Raw genomic sequence first — 23,323 nt, 5'->3', positions numbered from 1 at the left:
TTTTCCAATTACATCCTCCAGTTCTATTTTAGATTGAAATTCTTTCACAAGTTTTGAGAGTTCTTTGTATATGTTAGATAGCAATCCTTTATCAGATTGTGTGTTTTGCAGATACTTTCTCCCAGTCAGTGGTTGTCTTCTCATTCTCTAGACAGTGTCTTTCACAGAGGAGAAGTTTTTAATTTTAATGAAGACCAGCTTACCAATTATTTCTTTCATAGATCATGCCTTTGAAAGTAGTATATCTAAAACGTTGCTGCTATTTCCAAGGTCACCTAGGTATTCTCCCATGTTATCTTCTATGAGTTTTATAGTTTTGTGTTTTACATTTAGGTCTCTGGATCCATTTTGAGTTAATTTTTGTTAAAGGTATAAGGTTTGTCTACATCAGTTTTTTTGGATGTGAATGTCTAGTAGTTCCAGCATCATTTGTTAAAAAGACTGTTTTTCTTCCATTGTATTACTTTTGGTCCTTTGCCAAAGATCAGTTGATTATATTTATGTAGGTCTATTTATATTATGTAGGTCTATCTGGGCTCTTTATTCTGTTCCATTGATTTGTTTCACCAATACCATACCCCTGGATGATATTGAGTATTTCTATCCATGAACATGGAATATCTCTACTTACTTAGCTTTTTTATTTTGTTCATCAGAGTTTTGTAATTTTCCTCATATAGATCTTGTTTTGTTAGATTTATGCCTATGTATTTTTTTTGGGGGGGTGGGGGTGAGCTAATGTAAATGGTATTCTATTGTTAGTTTCAAATTCATTGCTGGTACACAGGAAAGTGATTGACTTTAATAAATTCACTTTGTGTCCTGCAGCTTTGCTGTAATTATTAGTTTCAGCAGTACTTTTGTTCTTTAGGATTTTCTACATAGACAGTCATGTCATCTGTAAACAAAGAAAGTTTGATTTCTTCCTTCCCAATCTGTATGCCTTTTATATATTTCCTTTCCTTGTTCCATTGTGTTAGCTAGGACTTCCAGTATGGTTTTGAAAAGGAGTGGTGAGAGGGCACATTCTTGCATTATACCTGATCTTAGTGGGAAAGCTTCTGGTTTTTCACCATTACGTATGATGTTAGCTATAGGTTTTTGTAGATGTTCTTTATGAAGCTGAGAAAGTTCCCCTGTACTTCTAGTTTGCTGAGAGTTTTTATCATGAGTAGGTGTTGGATTTTGTGAATGCTTTTCTAGATCTATTGATATGTGGCCATGCCACACAGCTTGCAGGATCTTAGTTTCCCAACCAGGGACTGAACCCAGGCCCTGTCAGTGACAGCATGGAGTCCTAACCACTGGACCACCAGGGAATTCCCTGCATTTGTTTTTTAAATCATGTAAGAAATAAAAAGTGGTGTTACAGGAGACAGGAGAAGATGGTGGAAGAGTAGGACGCAGAGATCACCTTCCTCCCCACAGATGCATCACAAATACATCTACACGTGGAACTGCTCCTATAGAACACCCACTGAATGCTGGCAGAAGACCTCAGACCTCCCAAAAGGCAAGAAACTGCCCACGTACCTGGGTAGGGCAAAAGAAAAAAGAAAAAACAGAGACAAAAGAATAGGGATGGGACCTGCACCAGTGGGAGGGAGCTGTCAAGGAGGAAAGGTTTCCACACAGTAGAAGCCCCTTTGCGGGCAGAGACTGCGGGTGGCGGAGGGGGGAAGCTTCAGAGCCACGGAGAAGAGCACAGCAACAGGGGTGCGGAGGGCAAAGTGGAGAGATTCCCGCACAGAGGATCGGTGCTGACCAGCACTCACCAGCCTGAGAGGCTTGTCTGCTCACCCGCCGGGATGGGCTGGGGCTGGGAGCTGAGGCTCAGGCTTTGGAGCTTAGATCTGAAGGGGTTAGTGCCATGGCTAGCCAGGAGGGAGTCTGGGAAAAGTCTTGAGCTGCCGAAGAAACAAGAGATGTTTTCTTGTCTCTTTGTTTCCTGGTGCGCGAGGAGAGGGGATTAAGAGCGCTGTTTAAAGGAGCTCCAGAGATGGATGGGCGCGTGCCGCAGCTATCAGTGCAGACGCCAGAGACGGGCATGAGACGCTAAGGCTGCTGCTGCAGCCACCAAGAAGCCTGTGTGCAAGCACAGGTCACTATCCCCACCTCCCTTTCCCGGAGCCTGTGCAGCCCGCCACTGCCAGGGTCCCGTGATCCAGGGACAACTTCCCTGGGAGAACGCATGGCGCGCCTCAGGCTGGTGCAACGTCACGGAGGCCTCTGCCGCCGCAGGCTCGGTCCGCACTCCGTACCCCTCCCTCCCCCCAGCCTAAGTGAGCCAGAGCCGTCGAATCAGCGGCTCCTTTAACCCCGTCCTGTCTGAGTGAAGAAGAGACGTCCTCAGGTGACCTACATGCAGAGGCGGGGCCAAATCCAAAGCTGAGCCCCGGGAGCTGTGCGAACAAAGAAGAGAAAGGGAAATTTCTCCCAGCAGCCTCAGAAGCAGCGGATTAAAGCTCCACAATCAACTTGATGTACCCTGCATCTGTGAATACCTGAATAGACAACAAATCATCCCAAATTGAGGAGGTGAACTTTGGGAGCAAGATTTATTATTTTTTCCTCTTTTCCTCTTTTTGTGAGTGTGTATGTGTATGCTTCTGTGTGAGATTTTGTCTGTATAGCTTTGCTTCCACCACTTGTCCTAGGGTTCTGTCCATCTGTTTTTTTTTTTTTTACTTTTTAAAATTTTTTCTTAATTATTTATTTTAATAACTTTATTTTATCTTACTTTATTTTATCTTCTTTCTTTCTCTTTCTTTCTTTCTTTCTTTCTTTCTTTCTTTCTTTCTTTCTTTCTTTCTTTCTTTCCTCCCTCCCTCCCTCCCTCCCTCCCTCCCTCCCTCCCTCCTTCCTTCCTTCCTTTCTTTCTTTTTTTCCTCCCTTTTATTCTGAGCCGTGTGGAGGACAGTCTCTTGGTGCTCCAGCCAGGCGTCAGGGTTGTGCCACTGAGGTGGGAGAGCCAACGTCAGGACACTGGTCCATAAGAGACCTCCCAGCTCCACATAATGCCAAGTGGTGAAAATCTCCCAGAGATCTCCATCTCAACAACAACACCCAGCTTCACTCAACAACCAGCAAGCTACAGTGCTGGACACCCTATGCCAAACAACTAGCAAGACAGGAACACAGTCCCATCCATTAGCAGAGAGGCTGCCTAAAATCATAACAAGGCCACAGACACCCCAAAACACACCACCAGACGTGGACCTGCCCACCAGAAAGACAAGATCCAGCCTCATCCACCAGAACACAGACAGCAGTCACCTCCACCAGGAAACATACACAACCCACTGAACCAACCTTAGCCACTGGGGACAGACACCAAAAACAACGGGAACTACGAACCTGCAGCCTGCGAAAAGGAGACCCCAAACACAGTAAGATAAGCAAAATGAAAACACAGAAAAACAAACAGCAGATGAAGGAGCAAGGTAAAAACCCACCAGACCTAACAAATGAAGAGGAAATAGGCAATCTACCTGAAAAAGAATTCAGAATAATGATAGTAAAGATGATCCAAAATCTTGGAAACAGAATAGAGAAAATGCAAGAAACATTTAACAAGGACCTAGAAAAACTAAAGAGGAAACAACCAATGATGAACAACACAATAAATGAAATTAAAAATATTCTAGAAGGGATCAGTAGCAGGATAACTGAGGCAGAAGAACGGATAAGTGACCTGGAAGATAAAATAACTACTGCAGAGCAGAATAAAGAAAAAAGAATGAAAGGAACTGAGGACAGTCTCAGAGACCTCTGGGACAACATTAAACGCACCAACATTCGAATTATAGAGGTCCCAGAAGAAGAGAAAAAGAAAGGGACTGAGAAAATATTTGAAGAGATTATAGTTGAAAACTTCCCTAATATGGGAAAGGAAATAGTTCATCAAGTCCAGGAAGCACATAGAGTCCCATACAGGATAAATCCAAGGAAAAACATGCCAAGATACATATTAATCAAACTATCAGAAATTAAATAGAAAAAAAAACATATTAAAAGCAGCAAGGGAAAAGCAGCAAATAACACAAGGAAATCCCCATAAGGTTAACAGCTGATCTTTCAGCAGAAACTCTGCAAACCATAAAGGAGTGGCAGGACATATTTAAAGTGATGAAGGAGAAAAACCTACAACCAAGATAACTCTACCCAGCAAGGATCTCATTCAGATTTGATGGAGAAATTAAAACCTTTACCGACAAGGAAAAGCTGAGAGAGTTCAGCACCACCAAACCAATTTTACAACAAATACTAAAGGAACTTCTGTAGGCAAGAAACACAAGAGAAGGAAAAGACCTACAATAATAAACCCAAAACAATTAAGAAAATGGGAATAGGAACATACATATTGAAAATTACCTTAAATGTAAATGGATTAAATGCTCCCACCAAAAGACTCAGACTGGCTGAATGGATACAAAACAAGACCCGTATATATGCTGTATACAAGAGACCCACTTCAGACCTAGGGACACATACAGACTGAAAGTGAGGGGATGGAAAAAGATATTCCATGCAAGTGGAAATCAGAAGAAAGCTGGAGTAGCAATTCTCATATCAGACAAAATAGACTTTAAAATAAAGACTATTACAAGAGACAAAGAAGGACACTACATAATGATCAACGGATCAATCCAAGAAGAAGATATGACAATCGTAAATATATATGAAGCCAGCATAAGAACACCTCAATACATAGGGCAAATGCTAACAGTCATAAAAGGGGAAATCGACAGTAACACAGTCATATTAGGACACTTTAACACCGCACTTTCAGCAATGAACAGATCATCCAAAATGAAAATAAATAAGGAAACACAAGCTTTAAATTATACATTAAACAAGATGGACTTAATTGATATTTATAGGACATTCCATCCAAAAACAACAGAATACACATTTTTCTCAAGTGCTCATGGAGCATTCTCCAGGATAGATCATATCTTGGGTCACAAATCTAGCCTTGGTAAATTTAAGAAAATTGAAATCATATCAAGTATCTTTTCCGACCACAATGCTATGAGACTAGATATCAATTACAGGAAAAGATCTGTAAAAAATACAAACACATGGAGGCTAAGCAATACACTACTTAATAACGAAGTGATCACTGAAGAAAACAAGGAGGAAATCAAAAAGCACCTAGAAACAATGACAATGGAGACACGATGACCCAGAACCTATGGGATGCAGCAAAAGCAGTTCTAAGAGGGAAGTTTATAGCAATACAATCCTACCTTAAGAAACAAAAACATCTCAAATAAACAACCTAACCTTGCACCTAAAGTGATTAGAGAAAGAATAACAAAAAAAACCCCATAGTTAGCAGAAGGAAAGAAATTATAAAGATCAGATCAGAAATAAATGAAAAAGAAATGAAGGAAATGATAGCAAAGATCAATAAAACTAAAAGCTGATTCTTTGAGAAGATAAACAAAATTGATAAACCATTAGTCAGACTCCTCAAGAAAAAAAGGGAGAAGACTCAAATCAATAGAATTAGAAATGAAAAAGGAGAAGTAACAACTGACACTGCAGACATACAAAAGATCATGAGAGATTACTACAAACAACTCTATGCCAATAAAATGGACAACCTGGAAGAAATGGACAAATTCTTAGAAATGCACAACCTGCGGAGACTGAACCAGGAAGAAATAGAAAATATGAACAGGCCAATCACAAGCACTGAAATTGAAACTGTGATTAAAAATCTTCCAACAAACAAAAGCCCAGGACAAGATGGCTTCACAGGCGAATTCTATCAAACATTTAGAGAAGAGCTAACACCTATCCTTCTCAAACTCTTCCAAAATATAGCAGAGGGAGGAACACTCCCAAACTCATTCTACGAGGCCACCATCACCCTGATACCAAATCCAGACAACGATGTCACAAAGAAAGAAAACTACAGGCCAATATCACTGATGAACATAGATGGAAAAATCCTCAACAAAATACTAGCAAACAGAATTCAACAGCACATTAAAAGGATCATACACAATGATCAAGTGGGATTTATTCCAGGAATGCAAGGATTCTTCCATGTATGCAAATTAATCAACGTGATACACCATATTAACAAACTTAAGGAGAAAAACCATATGATCATCTCAATAGTAGCAGAAAAGCTTTTGACAAAATTCAACACCCATTTATGATAAAAACCCTGCAGAAAGTAGGCATAGAGGGAACTTTCCTCAACATAATAAAGGCCATATATGACAAACCCAGAGCCAACATTGTCCTCAGTGGTTAAAAGCTGAAACCATTCCTATTAAGATTAGGAAGAAGACAAGGTTGCCCACTCTCACCACTTTTATTCAACATAGTTTTGGAAGTTTTAGCCACAGCAATCAGGCAAGAAAAAGAAATAAAAGGAATCCAAATCGGAAAAGAAGAAGTAAAGCTGTTACTGTTTGCAGATGACATGATACTCTACATAGAGAATCCTAAAGATGCTACCAGAAAATTATTAGAGCTAATCAATGAATTTGGTAAAGTAGCAGGATACAATATTAATGCACAGAAATCTCTGGCATTCTTATACACTAGTGATGAAAAATTCGAAAGTGAAATTAAGAAAACACCTGCATTTACCATTGCAACAAAAAGAATAAAATATGTAGGAATAAACCTACCTAAGGAGACAAAAGAGCTGTATGCAGAAAATTATAAGACACTGATGAAAGAAATTATAGATGATACAAATAGATGGAGAGATATACCATGCTCTTGGATTGGAAGAATCAACATTGTGAAAACGACTCTACTACCCAAAGCAATCTACAGATTCAATGCAATCCCTATCAAACTCCCACTGGCATTTTTCACAGAAGTAGAACAAAAAATTTCACAATTTGTATGGAAACACAAAAGACCCTGAATAGCCAAAGCAATCTTGAGAACGAAAAATGGAGCTGGAGGAATCAGGCTCCCTGACTTCAAACTATACTACAAAGCTACAGTAATCAAAACAGTATGGTCCTGGCACAAAAACAGAAATATAGATCAATGGAACAGGATGGAAAGTTCAGGGATAAACCCACACACACATCGTCACCTTATCTTTGATAAAGGTGGCAGGAATATACAGTGAAGAAAAGACAGCCTCTTCAATAAGTGGTGCTGGGGAAACTGGACAGGTACATGTAAAAGTATGAAATTAGAACACTCCCTAACACCATACACAGAAATAAACTCAAAATGGATTAGAGACCTAAATGTAAGGCCAGAAACTATAAAACTCTTAGAGGAGAACCTAGGCAGAACACTCTATGACATAAATCACAGCAAGATCCTTTTTGACCCACCTCCTAGAGAATTGGAAATAAAAACGAGAATAAACAAATGGGACCTAATGAAACTTCAAAGCTTTTGCACAGCAAAGGAAACCATAAACAAGACCAAAAGACAACCCTCAGTATGGGAGAAAATATTTGCAAATGAAGCAACTGACAAAGGATTAATCTCCAAAATTTACAAGCAGGTCATGCAGCTCAATAACAACAAAACAAACAAGCCAATCCAAATATGGGCAGAAGACCTAAATAGCCATTTCTCCAAAGAAGATATACAGATTGCCAACAAACACGTGAAAGAATGCTCAACATCATTAATCATTAGAGAAATGCAAATCAAAACTACAATGAGATAACATCTCACACCGGTCAGAATGGCCATCATCAAAAAATCTAGAAACGGTAAATGCTGGAGAGGATGTGGATAAAAGGGAACACTCTTGCACTGTTGGTGGGAATGTAAATTGATTCAGCCACTATGGAGAGCAGTATGGAGGGTCCTTAAAAAACTACAAATAGAACTACCATATGACCCAGGAATCCCACTATTGGGCATATACCCTGAGAAAACCATAATTCAAAAAGAGTCATGTACCAAAATATTCATTGCAGCTCTATTTACAATAGCCAGGACATGGAAGCAACCTCAGTATCCATCAACAGATGAATGGATAAAGAAGATGTGGCACATATATACCATGGAATATTACTCAGCCATAAAAAGAAACGCAATTGAGTTATTTGTAGTGAGGTGGATGGACCTATAGAGTCTGTCATACAGGGTGAAGTAAGTCAGAAAGAGAAAAACAAATACCGTTGCTAACACATATATATGGAATCTAAGGAAAAAAAAAAGTTCATGAAGAACCTAGGGGTAAGACGGGAATAAAGACACAGACCTACTAGAGAATGGACTTGAGGATATGGGGAGGGGGAAGGGTAAGCTGTGACAAAGTGACATCGACCCATATACACTACCAAAGGTAAAATGGATAGCTAGTGGGAAGTAGCCGCATAGCTTACGGAGATCAGCTAGGTGGTTTGTGACTAGCTAGTGGGGGTGTGATAGGGAGGGTGGGAGGGAGGGAGACGCAAGAGGGAAGTGATATGGGAACATATGTATATGTATAACTGATTCTCTTTGTTATAAAGCAGAAACTAGCACACCATTGTAAAGCAATTATACTCCAATAAAGATGTTAAAAAAAAAAGAAAAAAAAGTGGTGTTACAAACCAAAAATACAATAATACTGGCTTTTTATATTTCCCCATGTAGTTATCTTTACTGGAGATTTTTACTTCGTCATACAGTTCTGTGATACTATCTACTACCTTTTTATTTCAACGTGATGGGCTCCCTTTACCATTTCTTGCAGGGCAGGCCTAGTGGTAACGAACTCCTCAGCTTTTGTTTATCTAGGAATGTCTTTATTTGTCCCTCAATTTTGAAGGACAGTTTGCCAAGTATAGAGTTGTTGGTTGAGTTTTATTCTTTCAGCATCTTGTTTTTTAATTTTTTAATTGAAGTATACTTGCTGTATAATATTATATGTTACAGGTATACAGTATAATGATTCAGAATTTTTTTTTTTTTTTTTTTTTTTGCGGTACTCGGGCCTCTCACTGTTGTGGCCTCTCCGGCTGCGGAGCACAGGCTCCGGACGCGCAGGCTCAGCGGCCATGGCTCACGGGCCCAGCCGCTTCGCGGCATGTGGGATCTTCCCAGACTGGGGCATGAACCCGTGTCCCCTGCATCGGCAGGCGGACTCTCAACCACTGCACCACCAGGGAAGCCCTGATTCAGAATTTTTAAAGGTTATACTCTATTTATAGTTATTATAAAATATTGGCTATATTCCCCATGTTATACATATATCTTTGTATCTTATTTTATGCCTAGTAGTTTGTGTCCTTTACTCTCCTACCCCTATATGGCCCCTCCCCCACCTTATTGCTCCTCACCGGTAACCTGTAGTTTGTTCTCTATGTCTGTGAGTCCACTTCTTTTTTGTTATATACACTAGTTTCTGGTATTTTTTAAATTCCATATATAAGTAATACCATACAGTATTTGCCTTTCTCTGATTTACAGTAAGTCCCTTACATATGAATCTTCGATTTGTGAACTTTCAAAGATGCGAACGTGTGTTTGCCTGTCTAATCACATGTTAGTTCACGTGCGTGGCGTACATTGTCACGTGCTTGCATTCTCTACAAGTGGTTGTGCTTTTGTGTACTTTACTGTACGGTACGGTATAGAGTACAGTAGTACAGTACCTTTATTTCAAGCCCAGTATGTCCGGAAGTGAGCGTAAAAGCAGTGGTGATGTAGTGGGTACTGCTAAGAAGTGCCAAGCGATAACAGTGGAAAGAAAAATGAAAATAATTGAGAGAGTGGAGCAAGGCAAAAAGATGGTAGACATCACTCATTCTTATAACATGAATTGTTCAACTATCGGCACAATTCTAAAGAACAAGGACAGGATCATGAAACATGAAGTCTGCTGTGCTGATGATGTCAACAATCCTATCGAAGAAGCGTGGAAAAGTGATGGAGGAGATGAGAAACTCAGTGTGTGGATGCAGGATCAGCACCAGTGTCGAGTCCTGTTCAGCTTAATGCTGATTCAAGAGAAAGCTAAAAGCCTTTATGAAGACTTGACGAAGAAACACGGTGAAGAATCAGAGGGTGCATCTTTTAATGCCAGCCATGGCTGGTTTCATTGCTTCAAGACTAGAGCCAACCTTCACAATATGGTAGCTGCCCAGGAATTTCCTGAAGTGCTTCGGGAAATTATTGATGAAGGCATGTATTCACCCAAGTAGGTTTTTAATGTGGATGAGACAGGACTGTACTGGAAGAGGATGCCAGACCGAAGTTACATCAGTAAGGAGGAAAAGTTGATGCCAGCCTCTAAAGCAGCAAAGGATAAGCTAACTCTGTTGTTTGGTGGCAATGCTTCCAGTGATATGAAGCTGAAGCTCTCTTAGTTTATCATTTAGAGAACCCAGGAGCCCTTAAAAGCATAGCCAGGGGCTCTCTTCCTGTTGTGTGGAAGAGTAACCCCAAAGCCTGGTTACACAGGCCATTTTCCAGGACTGGTTTTTCCACCACTTTATCCCGGACGTGGAGAAATATTGTTTGGAGAAGGGTGTCCCATTCAACATTCTTTTGCTGCTCGACAGTGCTTTGGGCCATCCCCCTTTCATAGACAACTTTCATTCCAATGTCCTGTAGTGCATCTGCCACCGAATACTATGCCGCTCATCCAACCTATGGACCAGGGGTTATAGTGACTTTCAAGAAATATTATTTATGTCACACTTTTCATCAGGCAGTAAAGGCGAGTGACGAATCAGGAACAAACTTGCGACGGTTTTGGAAGGACATCTATAACATCTACAGGCCATAAAAAACATTGACTTTGCTTGGCATGAGGTTACGGCCATCACTGTGAATGGGGTTTGGAAGAACGTTTGTCCGCAGTTTGTTCACAATTTTCATGGATTTGAGAAGGTGGATGAGGAGTCTAAAGAGGTCTTCAGCAACTTGGTGACCCTCAGTGAGAAGCTGGAGCTAGATCTGCAAGAGGATGACTTCACTGACTCCTTGCTGTGCAACATGGGAGCTTACTAATGAAGACCTGATGGAATTGGAGGCCCAGAGAAACGATGAAGAGAGACAAGAAGAACAAGTAACTGAAGAACCTAAGAGATTCACGAGGTAGGAAATGGCAAGGGGACATTCTTTATTTGAGAAGGCACTGTTAGTTTTTGAGGCACAGGACCCAAACGTAGAATGGTACACAAAGGTTGCAGCAGCCGTGCAGAATGCAATCCAGTGCTACTGTGTCATCTATCATGAGAAAAAAAGAGCTACTACCCAGACATCACTGGATCGTTTTTTCAAGAAGGTAGATAGAATTGAATCCAGCGAGGAACCAGAACCTGTGCCATCAATGTCAGACGTGAGTGAAATTGCAGCTTGCCCTCCGTCTCCTATTGCTGACGATCCTTCAGCTCTACCATCTCCCACCTCCTCTCCCTCCTCCAGTCAGTAACTCTTCTTGCCTGTTCACTCGATGCCAGCCCCTGTATGCCAGCTGTTGTACTGTACTACTGTGCTTTTCAAGGTACTGTACCGTAAGATTAAAGATGTTTTCTTTAGTTTTTGTGTTTGTTGTTTTTTATGTATTATTTGTGTGAAAAGTATTATAAACCTATTACCACAATTACTATATAGCTCATAGTGTTAGTTGGGTACCTAGGCTAACTTTTCTGGACTTAACGAACAAATTGAATTGGACTTACGACTGCACTTGAACGGAACTCGTTTGTATGTAGGGGACTTACTATATTTCAGTTAGCGTAATGCCTTCCAAGTCCATCCATATTGCTGCAAATGGCAAAATTTTATTCTTCTTATGTCTGAGTGGTATTCCATTGTATATATACACCACATCTTCTGTATCCATTCATCTGTTGATGGACACTTAGGTTGCTTACATATCTTGGCAATTATAAATAATGCTGCTATGAACATTGGGGTGCATGTATTTTTTCAAATTAATGTTTTTGGGTATTTTGGATATATTCCTAGGAGTGGAATTACTGTGGCAGAACTGAATAGACATTTTTCCAAAGAGGAAATGCAGATAACCAATAGGCACATGAAAAGATGTTCAATCTTGCTAATCATCAGGGAAATGCAAATCAAAACCACAATGAGATATCACATCACACCTGTCAGAATGACTATCATCAAAAAGAACACAAATAACAAGTGTTGGCAAGGATGTGGAGAAAAGGGAACCCTGTACACTGTTGGTGGGCATGTAGATTGGTGCAGCCACTCTGCAAAATGGTATGGAGGTTTCTCAAAAAACTAAAAATAGAACTACCATAAAAAATAGAACTTTCAGCACTTTAAATATGTATCCCATTTGGTAATCTTATTGAAGATTCTTTTTTTAAAAAAAAATTTATTTATTTATTTATTTATTTTTGGCTGCGTTGGGTCTTCGTTGCTGCACGCGGGCTTTTTCTAGTTACGGTGAGCAGGGGCTACTTTTCTTTGTGGTGCACAGGCTTCTCATTGCAGAGGCTTCCCTCATTGTGGAGCACGGGCTCTAGGCGCACAGGCTTCAGTAGTTGCAGCACGCAGGCTCAGTAGTTGTGGCTCACGGGCTCTAGAGCACAGGCTCAGTAGTTGTGGCACACGAGCTTAGTTGCTCTGCGGCATGTGGGATCTTCCCGGGTCAGGGATCGAACCCGTGTCGCCTGCATTGGCAGGCGGATTCTCAACCACTGCGCCACTGGGGAAGCCCTGAAGATTCTTTGTGTATGATGAGTCACTTCTCTCTTGCTACTTTCAAGATTCTGTCTTTGTTTTTCAATAATTTGACTATAATGTGTCTCGGTATGGGTGTGTATGAGTTTATCCTACTTAGAGTTTCTTGAATTTGTAGTTTCACGTCTTGTGCCAAAATTGAGAAGTTTTTGGACATTCTTTCTTCAAATAATCTCTCTGCCCCTTTCTCTCTCTCTTCCTCTGGTACTGCCATGCGGTGTATGTCAGTTCTCTTGATGATATTCCGTAGGTCCCTTAGTCTCTATTCACTTCATTTTTTCTTTTCTTTCTGTTCCTCAGACTGGATTATTTAAGTTTTCTTATCTTCAAGTTTCCTTATCCTTCTTGTCTACTCAGGTCTGTTGTTGAACCCCTGTAGTGAACTTTTCATTTCAGTTATTGTACTTTTCAGCCATGGAATTTCTGTTTGGTTCCTTTTTATAATTTCTCTTTATTGATATTCTCATTTTGTTCATACTTTTTTTTTTCCTGATTTTTTTAGTTCTTCATGTTTTCCTTTACTTCCTTGAGCATATTTAAGACAGTTGATTTAAAATCTTTGTTTAGTAAGTTTATTGTCTGGGCTTCTGCGGGATGGATTCTTTTATTTTGCTCATTTGAATGGCTGTACTTTCCTGTTGCTTTGTATGCTTTGCTATTTGTTGGAAACTGAACATTTGAATATTATAATGCGGTAACTCTGAAAATCATATTCTCCCCTTTTTCCAGAGTTTGAGGTTTTTTTGATTGTTCAGTGCTGTAGTAGTCCATTTTTCTAGTGACTTTTCCCAACTGCTTTTGCAGAGGCTATATTCTTGTTGTTTTCCTAAGCTTGTGTCCAGCTATTGTTTTAACAGAGATTACCTTGAACACCAGGTGCCAAAACAGACAAATAAGAAAACATCTCTCCTAGTCTTTGCAAATTGGCTTTGTACTGAGGCTGTCCTTCAACATGTAGCCAGACTTAAACTGAGTTTAGGTATCAGCCCAAGGTTAAAGTCTAAGGTCTTCTCAGGTCTTTTGTAATGTTATGTTTTCATTTTAATTCATCTCAAGGTATTTTCTTTTTAAAATTTTTTTTATTGAAGTATAGTTGATTTACAATGTTGTATTAATTTCTGCTGTACAGCAAAGTGACTCAGTTATACACATATATATTCTTTTTCATCTTCTTTTCCATTCTGGTTTATCACAGGATATTGAATATATTGTTAGTTCCCTGTGCTGTATGGCAGGACCTTGTTGTTTATCCATTCTATATATAATAGTTTGTGAATCCCAAACTCCCAATCCTCCCCCACCCACGCTTGGCAACCACAAGTGTGTTTTCTATGTCTGTGAGTCTGTTTCTGTTTTGTAGACAAGTTCATTTGTGTCATATTTTAGATTCCACATATAAGTGGTATCATATGGTATTTGTCTTTCTCTGCCTGACTTAATTTACTTAGTATGATCATCTCTGGGTCCACCCATGTTGCTGCAAATGGCATTATTTCGTTCTTTTTAGTGACCGAATAATATTCCATTATATATATACCACATCATCTTTATCCATTCGTCTGTCACTGGACATTTAGGTTGTTTCCATGTCTTGACTATTGTACATAGTGCTTCTGTGAACACAGGGTTGCATGCATCTTTTTGAATTATAATTTTGTCTGGGTATATGCCCAGGGGTGGGATTGCTGGATCACATGGCAACCACCTGTGTAGGAGGATTCCCTTTTCTCCAAACCCTCTCCAGCATTTATTACTTGTAGACTTTTTAATGATGGCCATTCTGACTCGTGTGAGGTGGTGCCTCATTATAGTTTTGATTTGCATTTCTCTAATAATTAGCAATGAGGAGCATCTATTCATGTGCCTATTGGCCATCTGTATGTCTTCTTTGGAGAAATGTCTATTTAGGTCTTCTGCCCATTTTTCAATTGGGTTTTTTTTGTTGTTGTTGTTAGTGAATTGTAGCTCTTTGTATGTTTTGGACATTAAGCCCTTGTTGGTTGCATCATTCGCAAATATTTTCTCCCAGTCTGTAGGTTGTCTTTTCATTTTGTTTATGGTTCCTTTGCTGTGTGAAAGCTTATAAGCTTGATTAGGTCCCATTTTTTATTTTTGCTTTTATTTCTGTTTCCCTGGGAGACTGACCTAAGAAAACATTGGTACAATTTATGTCAGAGAATGTTTTGCCTATGTTCTCTTCTTGGACATTTATGGTGTCTTGTCGTATATTTATGTCTTTAAGCCATTTTGAGTTTATTTTTATGTATGGTGTGAGGGTGTGTTCTAACTTCATTGATTTATATGTGGCTGTACAACTTTCTTAACGCCACTTGCTGAAGGACTGTCTTTTCCCATTGTATATTCTTGCCTTCTTTGTCGAAGATTAATTGTCCCTAGGTATGTGGGTTTGTTTCTGGGCTCTCTATTCCGTTCCACTGATCCGTTCAAAGTATTTTCTAATTTCCCTTCTCAGGTCTTTTCTGAACATGCATCTGGCTCTAGGCATGTCTGCGTCTTTCTGAAGTCCCTTGTATACACAGGTGATCTTAAATGCCCTAATTCCTCCCCCAAACCCCCCCCCCCCTGTTTTTTTCCTCCCAGGCCTTAGGAAATGTCAACCGTAATCTTTCACCCCAGATGTCTATAGGTGGTTCTTTTGCCTTACAGTGAGCAATGCCTGCCACTTTTCTGGCCTGAGTGAGTTCTGAGTTAGGTGAAGTGATGAAAGGCTTGCATCCATCTTTCAGGTAGCCCCCAGACAAGGCAGAACAGACCTACATGGTGATTTGTGCCTCAGGTCTTCTTTGCTTCCTCTAGAACCAGGGAAGAGTGTGGGGCAAGTGTAATTCAAAACGCCACAGAGCTTTCCTACAGTTTCTAAGTTGCCTTTTTCCTGATTCAGCTTTTACTTAGTTGTAAATTTTGCCTGTTCCAGAGTTTTGACAAAGTTGGTTCTGACAGTTTCTGCATGTGTTTTGATGTTTCTGTTTGCAGACAGGAGCTTGGAGCTGCCTATTCCACCATTTTGTTGTCTAGAAATAGTGTTTAAAGTTAGGAATTTACACATACTGAAAATGCATTTTGTCCCTACAGTAAGTTCTCGGCTGTTCACGTATCTCTTTAGTTCCTCCTCTTTGCTCTGTCTGTCCCTGGTGTGGACATCACATGATCTTCTGTGTCTGCTCAGAGATACTTCTTGTCCCATGACTATGTCTGCAGGTTCTGGCGCCCTCCAGTACAGGTGCACTTTGACAAGCTCACTTGTTAAGAAACTGCTTGGCTCATTGTGGAAACTTTATCTGCAAATACTTAGAATGTCTATCCCAGGGGCCTGCCCTAGCCCTGGCTGGAGTCTGAATACCTGGTTCCATTGTGGTTCCTCAGCTTCCCTTCTTCTTGACTCAGTAATTCTTTGTGATGTTTATGGGGTGTCAAAAAAGGCAGCTTTAGAGGCTCACAGAGGAGGCCTCTTTTCTGGTTCTCATTTCTTTTACTTTTTTATTGAAGTATAGTTGATTTACAGTGTTGTGTTAATTTCTGCTGTACAGCAAAGTGACTCAGTTATACGTATATATATTCTTTTCCATTATGGTTTATCACAGGATACTGAATACATTTCCCTGTATTCAGGGAACTGTATTCAGTATCCTGTGATAAACCATAATGGAAAAGAATATATATACATATATATTCCCTGTGCTGTACCCTAGGACCTTGTTGTTTATCCAGCCTGTATATACTAGCTTGCACCTACTAATCCCAATCTCCCGATCCTTCCCTCACCCACTCCTCCTCCCCCTTGACACTGGTTCTCATTTCTTCCTTGTAGGAATTAGCCCGGGCTCATTGGGCTCTCTGGGTGCCAGGTGCTCTGTCAGGCCTGGACTAGGGCCTAAGATGATGAGGCCATCATCTTAATAGACCTGGGGCCCACTCTTGGCAGCTCAGGGCCACAGGTTTTCCATTTCTGACTGTGTTCATTTCCCCAACGATTTTGTCTTGTTTTGGTTGTCATTGCTTGTATTTTTCTTCATTTTGATTTTTATTCTGGCCTCTTTGTACTTCTTGTGGTTTCTTAATTTAGAATTGTCTTCATCCCAGGACTCATCACTCACATTCTTTATTTCAAGTCATTAACATAGATTTTTCTTCTATTGAGTTACAATTGAGGCACAGTAAATTACATGTTCATTGGGATGGGTTTTGGCAGTTAATACAACTTTGTATTCACCATTCAAAATAAGATATGGAACATTTCTATCATCTCAGAAAATGCATTAGGCAAGAGGGAAGTTTTGCCTATTGCTATTATTTTTTGAGTTGTCTTTTTATTGTTGATTTGTAGGGTTCTTTATATATTCTGGATGTGAATCCTTTGTCAGATATGTGTATTTTAAATATTTTTTTCCTGGTCTGTGACTTGTTTATTCATTTAATTAATGGTGTCTTTTGATTCACATTATTTTAAAAACTTGGTAAAGTCCCATTTATCAGTGTTTTTACTTCTGATTAGAACTTTTTGTGTCCTGTCCAGGAAATCTTTGCCTACTACAAAGTTTCAAAGATAGTCCACATCATCTTCTAGGAGTTTTGTAGTTGTTCGTTATGTTAAGGTCTACAATCCATTTTGGGCTAATTTTTGTGTGTAGAGTATAGAGTGAAACAGGAGTCTACTTCCGTTTTTTTCCATACAGATATTTAATTGTTCCATCACCATTAGTTAACAAGACTTACTTTCCACACTGAATTGTTTTGGTGCCTGGTCTAAAATCAGTTGTGTGGGCCTGTTTCTTCACGATCTATCCTGTTTCATTGCTGTTTTTGCCAACCTCTATGCCTCTGCCATACTGTCTTGATTACTGTAGCTTTGTAGTTCTTGGTGGTTCTCACCAGGGACAGTTTCAATATCCTGGGAACATGTGGCAGTGTTGGAAACACTTTTGGTTGTCACAGTGGGGATGAGGGGTGGAGGGGTGTGCTACTGGCATCTAGTGGGTGCAGGCCAGAGATGCTGCTCTACATCCTACGTGCAGAGGTCAAACACCCACAGCAAAGAATTATCCTGTCCAAATTGTTGATAATACCAGGACTGAGAAACCCTGCTTTTGTGAGTCGTCAAGTCAGTTAGTATAAGTCTTCCTATACTGATATTTTAAAAAAGAAAATACCGTTTTGACCATTCTGTCTCCTTTGTATTAACCATGTGAATCTTAGAATCCGCTTATCAGAAATTCCTATGATTTTGATAGGAATTGCTTGAAAAATACAGATTTCTCCACTATACTTGCTATTAAACTTTAAATCTAAAATAATTAAAATAGTATAAGTAATTAAAATTAAATACAATTAGGAACTTAGCCTCTCACTTTTACTAGTCATGTTTCAAGTATTCAGTAGCCACATGTGGCTAGTGGCTACTATGTGGACAAATAGCAGAGCCAGAGAACATTTTCATCATCATAGAAAGCTCTTTCAGGCAGCACTGGTATAGATCAGTTTGGGGATTGATTTATTCTTCTAATCCATGAGTATATAAGTTTTTTTGTAGATATTCTTTATCAGATAATGGAAGTTCAATTGTACTCCTAGTTTACTGCTAGTTTTTAATTGTGAATGTTGGATTTTCTCAGATGTTTATATCTACTGAAGTGACCATATGGTTGTTCTCCTTTAATAATTTCATTGCTTTTCACACATTAAATCAAGTCCGAATTCCTGGATATAACTGCACTTGGTCATGATGCACCAGTGTTTTTATCTAATGCTGGAATTGATTTGGTAATATCTTAGGACTGTTTGTATCTATGTTCATGAGGGATTTTGGTCTGCATTTTCTTGTAATGTCCTTTTCTTGTTTTGGTATTTAATGCTGGCTTCATAAAATACTTTGCAAAGTGTGGTAGGAGAGGGTTTACTAGTAACTGAGCTCTCATTCTGTGCCCTTTCACAGATACCATCTCCTGTAATCCTTACAGCTGTGGTAGGAGGGGGGTAACACCCCTGCCTTTCAGGGCGAATCTCAGGCTCAGAAAGTGAAGTAATTAACCTGACACGTGGCTCTAGCTGGTGAAGCCAGAATCTGATTCCAGGGTACAGGGACTCTCTAAGACCAGCCCCTGATGTCACCTCCCATGACTGGCTGCAGGGGCGAGGCAGGCTGTGCATCAGGTGGCAGCAAGCAGCCCTTCAGGTTACAAGGCTGAGATTGGCTGCCTGCCCTGGGCTTTGCTGCCGGTCCCTCCGGGGCGGCGCCACTCCTTGGCCCTCTGGCCAGTGCCAGGTGGGTTCTCCTGTCTTCCCAGTTTTTCCTGGAGTGTGAGGATCCCCTTAGCCGTTTTCTGAGGAGGTGACTTTGGTGCCTCCTTAGTAACCAGCTCTGCATGGTTGCTGGGGGCACATTCCCAGTGTGGGTGGGACTGGGAATTGCCCAGAAGCTCAGCCTGGATGATCTTTTTCTAGGATGCTTGGACATTAATTCATCCGTGAAAGGGGCTCGTTTTGTCCGATTCTGTGACGCGTTCAATATTCCACTCATCACGTTTGTGGATGTCCCTGGCTTTCTCCCCGGTGAGTCGTTGACAGAGGTGGGGGCCAGGAGAGGCGGTTTTGCCCAGCGAGGCACCCACTTTATTTGGAGATCTTGCAAAATTCCTTCAGGATTTGTGACGTCTCCATATTCTGGGTGTCTGGATGGTGCGCCTGTGTGAGGGGTGGCCCTTTGGGGAGGGGATAGACCTCCCAGCTGAGAGCAGAGGCCGACCTCCTGAGGATTCTGTGGGTATCCAGTAACTCTTCCTCGTGACCCAGGCACTGCGCAGGAGTATGGAGGCATCATCCGGCACGGCGCCAAGCTTCTCTACGCGTTTGCCGAGGCAACTGTGCCCAAAGTGACAGTCATCACCAGGAAGGTGAGGAACTCACGCTGGGGGCTGTGAGCTCACTCACTCCCACGGCAGGGCCGTGGCTGGAAGTCTGGCCGAGAGGTTCAGCAGTGCTGGAGGGAGACTACGCCTCTCTCCCCTTAAAAAGTTCTGGAGGACAGCACAGCAGACATGCCCTGCAGGGGTGTCCCTGGTCATCTGGGAACTGAAAGCAGCAGTGGGAAAAAGCAGCCGGGAAAGACCGTGATCATGAACTGTGAAAGGCCTGTGGGCTGCGCCCTTGTGCTCCGGCTCCCTGGCCTCACAGACACTGGGCCTTCAGCAGCCCAGGAGGGCTCTTCTTGCTTTCTGTCCTCATTTTGCTTGGCTTCCTGGTGTCTTGCAGGGATGTGACATGGGTGACTCAGGCACTAACATTCAGCATTTGGGTCTGTTCTAGGCCTATGGTGGCGCTTACGATGTCATGAGCTCCAAGCACCTTTGTGGTGACACCAACTATGCCTGGCCCACAGCAGAGATTGCAGTCATGGGAGCAAAGGTGAGGCCCCCTGGCTTTCCCTTCTACGTCTGGGAAATGTTGGAGAGGGGCCAGGGCTCCAGGGAGTTGGGGTCTAGGCCCTGGCAAGCCTGCCTCCTGCCCTCACTTCGGGAGTGTGCCGCCGTCTCCGTGCCCGGGTGGGAGGAGCCTAGAGTGGGTTTTGAGACATCAGTAAAGGGGAGAGGGCTGAGTCAGCTGAGCTGGCCTTCGGAGGACTGGACGTTTCCCCCGGCCCCAAGCTGCTGACTTAGGGCAGGTGCTTCCTGTTGCTGAGCCCGCTCCCCACTCCTTTTCTGCTTCAGAACAGCTGTTGTGGCTGAACCAGGTAACTCCCATGCCCCCCGCCTCTCCAAGCTGACTTTCAAGGGTTCTGACGTGAAGGCTCATCTTTCAGTCCTCATTTTTCTACGTTTGCATTTCAGTCTTTCCACCTCTGGCCATTGAATTATGTGCTCAGGGCTCAGAATCATGAAAAAGGGAAACAGCAGTCTGCTTCCCTCAATGAGGGAACTGTGGATTTAACAGTGGAAACTGGGCCAAATATCTTGGCCTCAGAGAAGGATAAATGCAGTTGGAGAGAGCAGGACAGAATCTGGGGAGGCAAACACCTGGCTTAGCCTGGGCTGCTCGTCACTGGGGCCACAGCTGAGCATCCATCACAGCCCCCGGAGTCACGGAGGTCAACTCCCAGCACCTGGACCTGGCACTTGTCTCTGGTACACTTTGATTTACCAGGACACTGGCAACCATGCCCATGATGATGAGCTGAGGGAGGCCTGCCCAGGTCTCCAGGGGCCTCCAGGGGCGTTCACTAACTCCTCTCGTGACAGGGCGCTGTGGAGATCATCTTCAAAGGGCACGAGAATGTGGAGGCTGCTCAGGCAGAGTACATCGAGAAGTTTGCCAACCCTTTTCCTGCAGCCGTGAGAGGTAGGGCCTGTGGTGGGGAGGGCAGCTTTGTTCGTTTGTTGGGTCACTTGCTTCTTATTTTACTCCAGAAAGTCTGCCTTTGTCCTTCCAGTTTAATCTGGAGACCAGTGAGGGCTGGTTTGTCCCTGAGCAGTCATCACTTAAAGATGCTGCTTTGTCACCAGAATCAAAACAACATTGCTGAAATGGCTGAATCTCTTAGCGTTGTTCCAGTCACCCTAGTGCTGTGAAAAATCTACCCAAAACAAAGTGACTTAAAACCACCACCTTTTGTTTTGTTTTGTTTTGTTTTGTTTTGTTTTCCCTCATAGTTCTGAGGGTCAGCGGTTTGGTCTGGGCTGAGCTGGGTGGCTCTTCTGCTGGCTGGGCCTGGGATCAGTCACGCAGCTGTGTCATCTGGCGGTCTGACTGGGGCTAGTCCACGATGGCCTCACTCACATGGCTGGTGCTGGCTGTCAGACTCTCTCTCCACGTGGTTTCTTATTCTTAGGGAGGCTAGTCCACACTGCTTTACATTGTGTCCTGAGGGCAAGAGGGAGAGTGGGGCAGCTGCAAGGTGCCTTGAGGCCTAGGTTTGGAAGTTGCAGTGTTACTTTTGCCACATTCTGTTGGCCAAGGCAAGTTACAAGGCCAGGTGAAGAAATACAGTCCATTTCCTGATGGGAGGAGTGGCATAGTAACATTGCAGAGGGGTTTATGTACAGAATGGGAGGAATTGTTGTAGTGATTTTAAAAAAATAAAAGTGCACTTTCTTAATTGGATTCCCTGTTGAATTCATCTTGGTAGGGAGAGGGTCACATTTTCCTTTTCTTGCCGAGTGTTCCTAGGCCAGAAGTTTGGGACCTGCCAGAGGAACAGGGGGCTCCTGGGATCAGGGGAAGGTTCACAGCACCCAGCTCCTCTTGTGTCAGGTTGGGCCCTGCTCACACTGTTGGCCGCAGAAGATAGTGCCCTGGCTGAGCACCATGTGGTGCTGGATGGGTGGAAGCATCTGGGGCTGCAGATGATCTGCTTCCTTTTCTGTGCTTCCCCAGGGTTTGTGGATGACATCATCCAGCCTTCCTCTACACGTGCCCGAATCTGCTGTGACCTGGATGTCTTGGCCAGCAAGAAGGTACAGCGCCCATGGAGGAAACATGCAAATATTCCATTGTAAATGTACCAAGGGTAATTACTACCTGGCCATTTGCACCCATCCCTGCCTTTTGCAGTCATGAAACCTGGGAATCTAAATACCAGTAATAACTTGGCTAAGTTTATTAAATTCTAGAAAGATTTCATTTGTGCCTTCCTATAAAATTGTTTTATTAAAAATCCCAGCAGTTTTTGAGCATAAATCTTATTTTTTTGTGGTAAAAATCTGAAAAATCAAGAAAACTAAAGAAAACACTGTAGTATTCACTTAGCGCTGACCCTTATTTGACACCTCTGTGTATTGTTTTCCTTTCTTTTCCCAAGAATTAATTTTTTTTCTCTAAAGGTGAGATAATAAGCTTTTAGGGTGAAGTACTTGTCTGCTTAGGCTTTTGGTTTTCTTACTTTTAAATAATATAACAGTTAAATGATATGTCCTATCCTTTCAATTCCTTCAGGAATTGTTGAGGATTAAAGAAGATGTTTGTAATTGTGTGTGTGTGTGTGTGTGTGTGTGTGTGTGTCTACCAGAATAGATGCTCAGTAAGGCATATACCCTATATTAATTTCTTACCCTATATTAACTTCTTTCCAGAAACGTGTTCTCACATTTTAAAAAACTTATTTTGGAAAATTTCTAACCTGTGGAAATGTTTTAAGAGGTGTATACCCTTCACCTAGATTACCCAGTTCTTAACGTTTTCTACATTTGCTTCATCTTTTATATAAATATATAATTACTATTTTTACTGACCTATTTGAAAGTTGCAGAATCATGACCTTTTGTCCCCTCAAATGTCAATGCTTATTTCATATGAAACAAGGCTCATTGTCTTACATAGTCTTTAATGACATTGACATTTTTGAAGCATGTTCGCCAATTATTTTGTAGAATGTCCCTCAATTTGGGTTTGTCTGATTGTTTACAGACATTTAGATCCAGGTAGGAGTAATACACAGGAGTGTTCTTTCCTTGTATTACATTAGGAAACACGTTAGGTTTTTCCATTATTGATGAAATTGAGTCTGATCGGCATTCTTTAAGCCTGTCAGCACACTTTCATCCACTACTTTTTAGTATCCATTATGATTCTTGCCTCAATCAGCTGTTCTATGTTGGTGGTAAAATACTGTATTTCTAACCCTATCATTATATCCACAAGGAAAGAAGAA

The 23,323-nt window shown here is 41.6% G+C and overlaps 1 protein-coding gene across 1 annotated transcript in view; it reads left to right on the top strand.

The window, feature by feature from the left end:
- The window catches only part of PCCB (propionyl-CoA carboxylase subunit beta), a gene marked incomplete at its 5' end in the record, with an annotated part of 90,504 nt that extends 68,162 nt beyond the window's left edge, over window positions 1-22,342 (top strand). Inside the window, 5 exons of the mRNA XM_082840031.1 lie at window positions 19,126-19,233; window positions 19,474-19,574; window positions 19,987-20,085; window positions 20,916-21,015; window positions 22,051-22,342. Of these exons, the coding sequence (XP_082696157.1) occupies window positions 19,126-19,233; window positions 19,474-19,574; window positions 19,987-20,085; window positions 20,916-21,015; window positions 22,051-22,172 (530 nt within the window). The 3' untranslated portion in view covers window positions 22,173-22,342. The remainder of the gene's footprint in view (window positions 1-19,125; window positions 19,234-19,473; window positions 19,575-19,986; window positions 20,086-20,915; window positions 21,016-22,050) is intronic.
- Between the last annotated feature and the right edge of the window lie 981 nt (window positions 22,343-23,323).

Source organism: Leucopleurus acutus (genome assembly GCF_964270905.1).
Source record: "Leucopleurus acutus genome assembly, chromosome: 5".
In the NCBI taxonomy this organism is placed as follows: Eukaryota; Metazoa; Chordata; class Mammalia; order Artiodactyla; family Delphinidae; genus Leucopleurus; species Leucopleurus acutus.
Note: the sequence above shows the minus strand (reverse complement) of the source record. Positions and strands in the feature narration are given on the sequence as shown.